The 8,333-nt window shown below is 40.0% G+C and overlaps 1 protein-coding gene across 1 annotated transcript in view; it reads right to left on the reverse strand.

The window, feature by feature from the left end:
* gys1 (glycogen synthase 1 (muscle)) overlaps window positions 1-8,333 on the reverse strand; it is a 9,500-nt gene that overhangs the window by 452 nt on the left and 715 nt on the right. Inside the window, exons 2-16 of the mRNA XM_032538698.1 lie at window positions 5,887-6,005; window positions 5,281-5,462; window positions 4,256-4,447; window positions 3,825-4,010; window positions 3,500-3,644; window positions 2,708-2,825; window positions 2,364-2,484; window positions 2,155-2,261; window positions 1,947-2,006; window positions 1,617-1,809; window positions 1,255-1,381; window positions 1,068-1,163; window positions 827-990; window positions 655-735; window positions 1-512 (exon numbers count right to left, since the gene is read on the reverse strand). The exon at window positions 1-512 is cut by the window's left edge and continues 452 nt beyond it. Coding sequence (XP_032394589.1) covers window positions 270-512; window positions 655-735; window positions 827-990; window positions 1,068-1,163; window positions 1,255-1,381; window positions 1,617-1,809; window positions 1,947-2,006; window positions 2,155-2,261; window positions 2,364-2,484; window positions 2,708-2,825; window positions 3,500-3,644; window positions 3,825-4,010; window positions 4,256-4,447; window positions 5,281-5,462; window positions 5,887-6,004 — 2,133 coding nt within the window. The 5' untranslated portion in view covers window position 6,005 and the 3' untranslated portion in view covers window positions 1-269. The remainder of the gene's footprint in view (window positions 513-654; window positions 736-826; window positions 991-1,067; window positions 1,164-1,254; window positions 1,382-1,616; window positions 1,810-1,946; window positions 2,007-2,154; window positions 2,262-2,363; window positions 2,485-2,707; window positions 2,826-3,499; window positions 3,645-3,824; window positions 4,011-4,255; window positions 4,448-5,280; window positions 5,463-5,886; window positions 6,006-8,333) is intronic.

Genomic DNA, 8,333 nt, shown 5'->3' on the forward strand with positions numbered 1-8,333 from the left:
TGCATTTACTCCAGAAAGCAAACCACTGGTTGCACTGCTGGTGTAACTGAAACAATACCAAAATATATCAAACTCACAAATATTTCTCAAAATCTGAGGTACGAACAGGTTGGGAAGACACAGACAGTGATGCAATTTTTCACAGCAAGCCAGTATTACATGTATCACTCCCATTCACACAAATGCACTCATTTATAAAGTACATGAATCACTTGGTGATAAAGTTTCACTAGTTTAGCATGTACTGTATGTATATGTGTGTGTCTGTCTCAGTCTTTCTCGCTGTCGCCATCACCATTTCCATTAGCCCCAGGTACAGCAGAAGACTTGTTTTTGAATGGCAGGGTGTAGGGCTGGCGGATGTTTACCCGGTCCTTTTCTGCCTCAAGATCTTCATCGTAGCGTTCTTCTTCATCGTTGTCCTCAGCCTCGCTGTGGCGGGGGGAGGAGTGGCGGGACAGAGATGGAGACGGTGGCACGGAGGCTGGTCGGGGGTAACGGAAACCAGAGGTCTGAGGAGGAGAACCAAAAGGTATCAGAACCAGTGGGTTGAAGTGTAAAGATTTCACCTCGATGAATGCATGAATACAATGAAATAACAAATAATAGTGACAACACAGTACATCTCCCATCCTAAAACACATGTTAACTTACTGAGGTGGGCTCCTGAAGTTCATACATGTAGGTGTCGGGGAAGGCTTTAGCCAGGGCCATATGACGGGCAGATACATAATACTAATACAGCAAACAAACAAGAATTAACATTAGTTCATCTTGAAGTTATCACGTACACAAAATGAGTCGAAAATGAGATATGGTATCTCACCCTGCCGAGGTATTTCCAGTCCAAGAGGTCGCTCAGACGCTCAGTACGGTTCCTCTGGATGATCCGCTGGCGCCGGCTCTGCTTGCAAAACTGAAACAGGAAGGACGTGAGCTGGTTACACGACTCGTCCACCCCCCGATACCGTCGGTCCAGGATGTAAATACCTGCAAAAAGAACAGTTATCACTATCTTTTAAAAGAAACACTTTGAGAATTTTACAAATGAAGTATGAGATACGCACCATACGCTGAGGGGTCTGCTATGTGTTCCTCCATGAAACAGCCAAAGCCTGACAGGTTAGTTGAGATGGATGGAATTCCCATGACTGTGCACTCAGCTGATGGTAACAGAAACAGCAAGGCCCTCTTAATATTATACAATACACCTGCATACATAAATACTCCTTGTCAGCATACATGAGAACGTACCTGGTGTGTAGCCCCAAGGCTCGTAGTAAGAGGGGAAGACGCCAAGGTGGCAGCCTCTTACAAACTCCTCATAATCCATTGGAAGTAGAGGAGAGGTGGACGAAAGGAACTCTGGATGAAAGATAATCTAAAGGAAGGAGAATAAATTTGAATCATGTGCACTCCTGAAATGGTGATGTACCAGCTGGCACAGTTTCTGTCCACCTATAAATTGAATGCATTATTTATTAGTTAAGTTTAGAATGCCTTCAAAAAAACAAAAAAAAAAACATGTTAAACTTAGTGTACTGTATACATGTGAACTTGTCTACACTCTGATGTAACGCCTATGCCATTTATGGACTAATGACAGCTGACCTTACCTTGACACGGTCAGCAGAGCTGTTGAAAAGGCCAATGCGGCGAACGGAGGTAAGGATGGGGTCGTTGCTGTCCTCCAGCATGTTATGGGTGCAGACTGGAGGCTGGCATTGTCTCTGAGTTGCAAAAATGGCACGCTTCATTAAGGTGAAATCCTCTTTGTCCATTATCTTCGATACATCTGGCAACTGCCCACTGATGAAAAAAGAGTGTTAGAGATTCAAAGGAAAATAGTAAAATGACTACAATAGAATGTATTAGCATGAATAAACTCAACCGTATCTTATACTTTTTATAGGTTTCATTAAGTGAACTGAAAGTGGTCAACTTACACTAGGAGTGATTCATAAAGTTTCTTTCCAAAACGTTCCTTCACAGTCTGAGCAGTATCCCTGTAAGTGACAAAAAAACAAAGAGAATAGAAGGGAAATAAGACAACTATACACAACACTACTACACTTTTTCCAGGTATATACTCTTGAAGTCAATGTACACTTTTAGTAAGATACTTCATCTCCTTGTTTAATATAACAAACTCACCAGAGCTGTTTCCTGACTGCTTGGCCCTTTAAGGTTTCCACATTGAAGTTGTTAGTCCGAGCTGGCATGATGAAGAATGCAATGACGGTCACGTCACTGTGATTGACCTGCAAAAGGCAATCCATTAAACCAAAAAGATTTACCTTCGTCCTTCTACACAGACACACCGACACACACGAACACACATAAATACACAAACACACACTTACCCTCAGTAGATAGTTAAGTCTGGCCAAAGCTTCCAAAAAGATGTCGGCTCCTTTGTTGGAGAACTCATACCTTCCAGCAATGAAGAGGAACAAACACTTGTCCAGGTTGAAGTCAAGGTGCCTGATGGTCAAACACAAACCAAAAGCTGTCACAAGAGCTTGATGAGTGTAGCACTTACAATGTTTCCCCCCTCTCTTTAACGACATAATAAGTACTATATTCTACAGAATGTGATTCATCTCTTTCTTATAATAATTCATTTGATGAAAAGTAACTCTCAATTTCACTTCTTAAGTTCTGACTGAACTGTGAATGTTGTAATGAGTGTTGTGGGGTGTCTGACCCGTAGAAGTGTCCCCTGACGAACTCCTGAATGCGATTCTTGCTCTGAGCGTGGAGGTTTTGAAACTCGTGCACGGCTGAGAACTTCTTCACATTGAGCCCGTTGGGAGTAACAATGTCTGTGTGTGATTGGAGAGATCAGGGGCATTAAATGCAAAACATAGAGACAGAGAAGCCAGTCAAATGTTAGTAAAGTATCTAATTAGATAGTTAGCTAACTGTGTTAAAGCTATAGTGAGTAGTTCCTGCTGCCCCCAAGTGGATTTCTAAATAATGACACAGAAATGTCCTATCCTCATTTGTCACTGCCTGGGCATCCGCATGACACAAGCCTTTCGTGATTGTGCACTCCTCCCACTATTAAGGGCTGCCACCCCTCGGCCATAGAGTTGCTAATAGCCAAGGAGGACACGGAGGATTAAAAAGAAATGATTGACTCTTCAGAAGAGATAATTGTCTTTTACTTGATTTTCTGCGTGTGAAAGTTGCCGGACAACACCAGTTTCTGAACATAGCCATACTGAGGAATACGAAGAGAGTTGTGTGGAGCTGATAGTCTTAGTTAGCTTTGCAGCAACTCAATTGGCAATGGCTTGAATGTAACGGATGTTCATTAATAAAAAAAAAGTTACACACTAAAGCTTTAATTTAAATTAATGATGCATTGAAACATTCACTAAGAAAGCAGAAAGAAATACATCATATCTCTGTACAATAAGACCTGCATGCCCAGGCAGTGACCAATGAGGATAGGACGTTTCTGAATATCATGCTTTAATTCACCTCCACACACCTGGTTTCCTCTTGAGCAGAAACTCTGCCTCAATGGCTGTGATCTGTGACACAGTGGTGAAGACATGGGCACAGTGAGCAGCTGCCCGCTCCAAACAGTAGCGGTGGTAGATCTGTCTATCGCCTGCTTCCTTATCCACGTTGAACTAGATGAGACACAAGAGAAAGAGTGCGATGAGTACATTTCTTGTTGAACTGTCTGATTATGTATTCATTTCTAATTTACCTACAGAAAAATCAAAGTCAACATGACTGTTCACTGGCCTTTTTCTATTGTTTTGCATTTCTTTAATTACATTCCTGCAATAAAATGTACACACACGTACCTCTGCAAGTTTGTTATAGAAGTCCACATTTCCAGCACACAGGTATCGTCCCAGCAGTGTGGCGTGAGTGGTGAAGATGGTTGCGATGGACAACTGTCTATGTCTACACAACACCAGGCCCAGGCCGGCCAACCACTCATGAAAATGGGCCACAATGTGTGAAGGCTGCTCACTCTGGGCTGCGAACTGCAATACGGGAAAAATTTTGAGTTTATATCTACAGCACTACATACACATATATATTTCAAACCTTCTGATTATTTAGATATCAATAATAAGAAAATTTCAGAATTTTCAAGGACCTACAAATAATTGATCTTTTTTTCAGCACTTAAACACGCAGTATTCAACTTCTTATTCAGACACAACATAGATAGAATATTTAATGTTTATGGAACTTCTTGTCACTTGACAGTTTTCTTGCTGCTGACCTCTCCCAGAAGCCAGGCCGTCAGGAAGCCAAACAATACAGCATCGTTGGCTTCTCGGTCAAACCACGGCACGCCAATGTCACAAAGATCCCACAACTCGCTCTTCCAGGTGTCCAGAGACCAGGCAGTGAACGCAACATCAATTAGAATAACATAGGGACTACCCTCGATAAGCCAACGCCCAAAGTAGACCTGCAGGGAAAATGGAGAAAAGGGTGAGGGAGGTAAAAAATGACTTAAATTCTTTATGCCATACACCACCCACCACACCAAATAAACCACGCAAATCATAGGAAGCATAAAGATCCGCAGCTGTAACAGCAACTCTTATTTTTTGTTACCTTTACTTTCACCATGTTTTTTGTATGTAAATGGTTCAGTTCATCTGTCTCTAATCTAACCTGGCACTCATCTCATTTCCAAAAACGTGACAAACCACACCATTCAAGAATAACCTTGATGAAGTTTGTCGAGCAAATAAGTGTCTTCAAGTTTCAAGTAAACTAAAAACTAAAATGGAATGCAGGACATAATTTAATGTAATAATACAGGACATAAATATGTTTTAAAAAACTGGTCCATGTCTGTCCTAAGCTTAAATGTTGTGTGATTCAAGGTAAACCAGATAGGCTTTGCTGAAAAAGGATGCACTGTACCTTTAAAAGCCCCTCTCCTAGCTTTGAGTGACACAGCACAAAGCTTTAAAAATATCATGCACACATACTGACAGTCATCTATTTCTGGTGTGTGTTTTTGAGAGAGAGACAGAGAGACACTGATACAACCTCTAACCTTTGCGAGGAAATGTCACAGGGTTTAGAGACGTGGTCAGTGAGCTGAGACCAAGTGGGTCGTATATAAAAGAAGGGCTAAGGATGATCTTAAAATGGGTTTCTAAGTGTAGTTCACATTCACCAGATGTTTTCACAAACTCCCTCTATAATCCTTCCAATTATGTGTTGTAAGAATGACTGTCCTTGAGTGGATCTTACAAATTTAACTCAGAGGCGTATGTGTGGTACTACCTTGCACCCACTGGAGTTCATCTTGTCAATGGTTCTCTTCAGCACCGGGTTGGTGGGCTCAATCAGCTCCACCTGAGTGCGCACATTGCTCTCCACATAGGGACCCACCAGGAAATAGTTCTCCCCCCATTCCTCTGCAGTCAGACGGGCTTTGGTCTGGAGGACAGTGTAGATACCTCCAACTTCACACACGCAGGAAACATGCCACACGTCCAACACAAAGAAGAGACGGATATAATGTGATTCAACCAGATATATATGAGACATTAGCATGATAGGTCAATCTAACAACTAGAATTTCCCTGAAGATTGTCACCTGTGTAAATAAACAAGATTGGACATGAAAACAGAATAAATGCCAAATGTATAAACGACTTTCAATAAGTGCTTTTTAACATTTATTTTCATTCAGTTTATGCAAACCATTTATTTTCACAAACTGGAAACGCACACAACACACACACACACACACACACACACACACACACACCACACACACACACACACACACACACACACACACACACACACACACACACACACACACCCACCACACACACACACACACACACACACACACACACACACACACACACACACACTTGCCTTTGTTAGCGACCTCCCATGCAATTTCAAAAAGAACAGCGTCCTCCAAATCAAACTCCTCATCCCATTCCTCCAGTCCTGACAGGGACGTGACAGAGAGGCTGCGAGCCAGCGGCATGCTGGGTAAACACAGAACACACTCAACTGAGATGAGATGAGAGCACCTACATAATTGACACTTATGGAACCTATTTATCAAAAGTCTTTTGATGTGTAAGCATTTCACAAATAGAAACAAGGTTTTTATATCAAAACCTGTTCTTTGTTTTTATTTCTTTTGAAAGAAATAAAATAACCAATTGCCTGTAAAGACAGAAAGTGATGCATTACATTTTTCTAGTTTATCAATAAAACGTTTCTCTGGATAACAGTATCAAATAAACCTCAAGTCTAAATGATAAATTCTTTTAAACAATGTCACTTTCTCTTGACTAATATTTCCTCACACATGCAAGTATGTGATCAATAAAACACACATCCCATTTCATAACACTAAATTACATTATACCACTGTGATGTAAACGCAACCTTTCCCAACTCTTTTACCATGTTAACAATCCTCTCTTGTGAAATTCTGATGATAGGCAAACCTTTTTACGTTTTTTTTTTTTAACTTCTTTCTCTTTGGCCTTTGGAATATACTTAATAAACTTAACCTTGGCTGTTCCTAAGGAAACCCTGTGCAAACACACAGCACTACATTGATTAACAGACAGGGATCCAACGTATATGTGTGGGGGTTGTTGTGTGTGTATGTGGGTTGTGTGTCTAAGGTATTTGCTCGGTCTATTATCTGAGATGGTCAAAGGGCTTTTTCTACTGATGGCTACTAGAGCTGTAACAATTCCAGATTTTGCTTTACAACTAACTGTTGCAGAAATAATTGGGATTAACAATATCACTGTTTCTTTCAGTCTAATCTTTTTTTTAAACAAATTTAAGGTTTGAATTAATTCCAGGATATATATTTTGGTTATACAGTATATCCCTGTTATCTGAGCCAGATAATGTAATAACACAGCTACGCAGCCTATGAAGTAAACACTGCCTATTTATTATCATAAAACATTTTTTTATCCCCTTGTCATTTTTGTAGCTATGAACATGCATAGAGTCAATTGCCAACAACTGGCATAGCTTTAACTCAACAGTCTGACCAATAATCACTTATATACTTACAATTTGGCATATCTAAACAAAAGCAACAATCACCCTCAACAGTCATATCCCTTAAGACCTTAGCTAATGTTAGCAATTAATTGTGGTTAAACAAAGAATCTGTGTAACGTAAACAAAATGGACAATTATGTAATAATTATTATTAACTAACTACTATTCCCTCTAAGGACACAACACACATGCGTAGGGTCAAGCATATAACATAGTGCTGCTCCTGTCAATGCACCCTACTGCAACAGAAACAGTTTATTTATTTGTCTTCCTATTAGCAGTGGAGACATTTAAAATGCATAATTAATAAAGGAGTGAAATCAAGCTGAGTTGAAGATGCACTGAAAATACAACTTGGGGTGTTCAGTTTCAGCTTGCAGAAATGGTGCAGCCTCCTAAACAGGGAAGTAGGGTGAAACAGGATGCAGGAAGGCACAGACACGGGCATGGATCAAGTATAAACTTGATCCAGTCGTTCACACTGTGGCACATGTTGATATGCTACTATGGAATTTTGAAATTGCGTAAAGTTGAGACGTGGTAAACTACAAAAACTAACCAGTGCACAAACACTGGGTTACACATAGACATATAGGGAATGCCCCTCCACCTGTTTAACTGCTCAATGATTACCAGAAATTCATTCGGTGTGTATATTATACAAAAGACAAGCTGATCTCAAACTCCTCGGTGATTGTGCTGAACTGCTACTGAAAGCAGTGGATAAAAGGGAGTTTAGTGATTAACAATAGACATGTCACTGTCCAAGCTTGAGAAAGGCCCAGATGAACCAGAACTCCAATCTGATTAAAATGGGTGGTTCAAATTGATGACAAACATCTTTTCTAATAACCTTTCCTACCTTTTCATTTGCATGTACCTCAGATATTCACATTAGACTAACTTAAATAGAACTTCAATATACCATCCAGACTTGTTTTCATATATGAAAAATAGAGTAAAATACTCTGTTTTGAATAAATAATGTCAATTACTTTGTTAGAATTGCTTCTAATTACATCTACTCTTTCATATATATGCAAATATTTATTTATTTATTTATTTTTAAGGTGAACTGCACATTAGTCTAAGTCTAAGCCATCCAAGTAAAGTAGGCTAACCATAAGCAAAACACATTTTTTTTAGTTACGGTTGACTTTAAAAGTGGGAAGAGTTTTACAGTTTGGTGTGATATGGAGATACAAACTTCTGAACAAACCACTATCCTTTTACAGGGGGTAAATGTGATGGTGCTTAAACTGAACTGCTGCTCATAT

The sequence above is a fragment of the Etheostoma spectabile genome, chromosome 15, assembly GCF_008692095.1.
Source record: "Etheostoma spectabile isolate EspeVRDwgs_2016 chromosome 15, UIUC_Espe_1.0, whole genome shotgun sequence".
Lineage (NCBI taxonomy): Eukaryota > Metazoa > Chordata > Actinopteri > Perciformes > Percidae > Etheostoma > Etheostoma spectabile.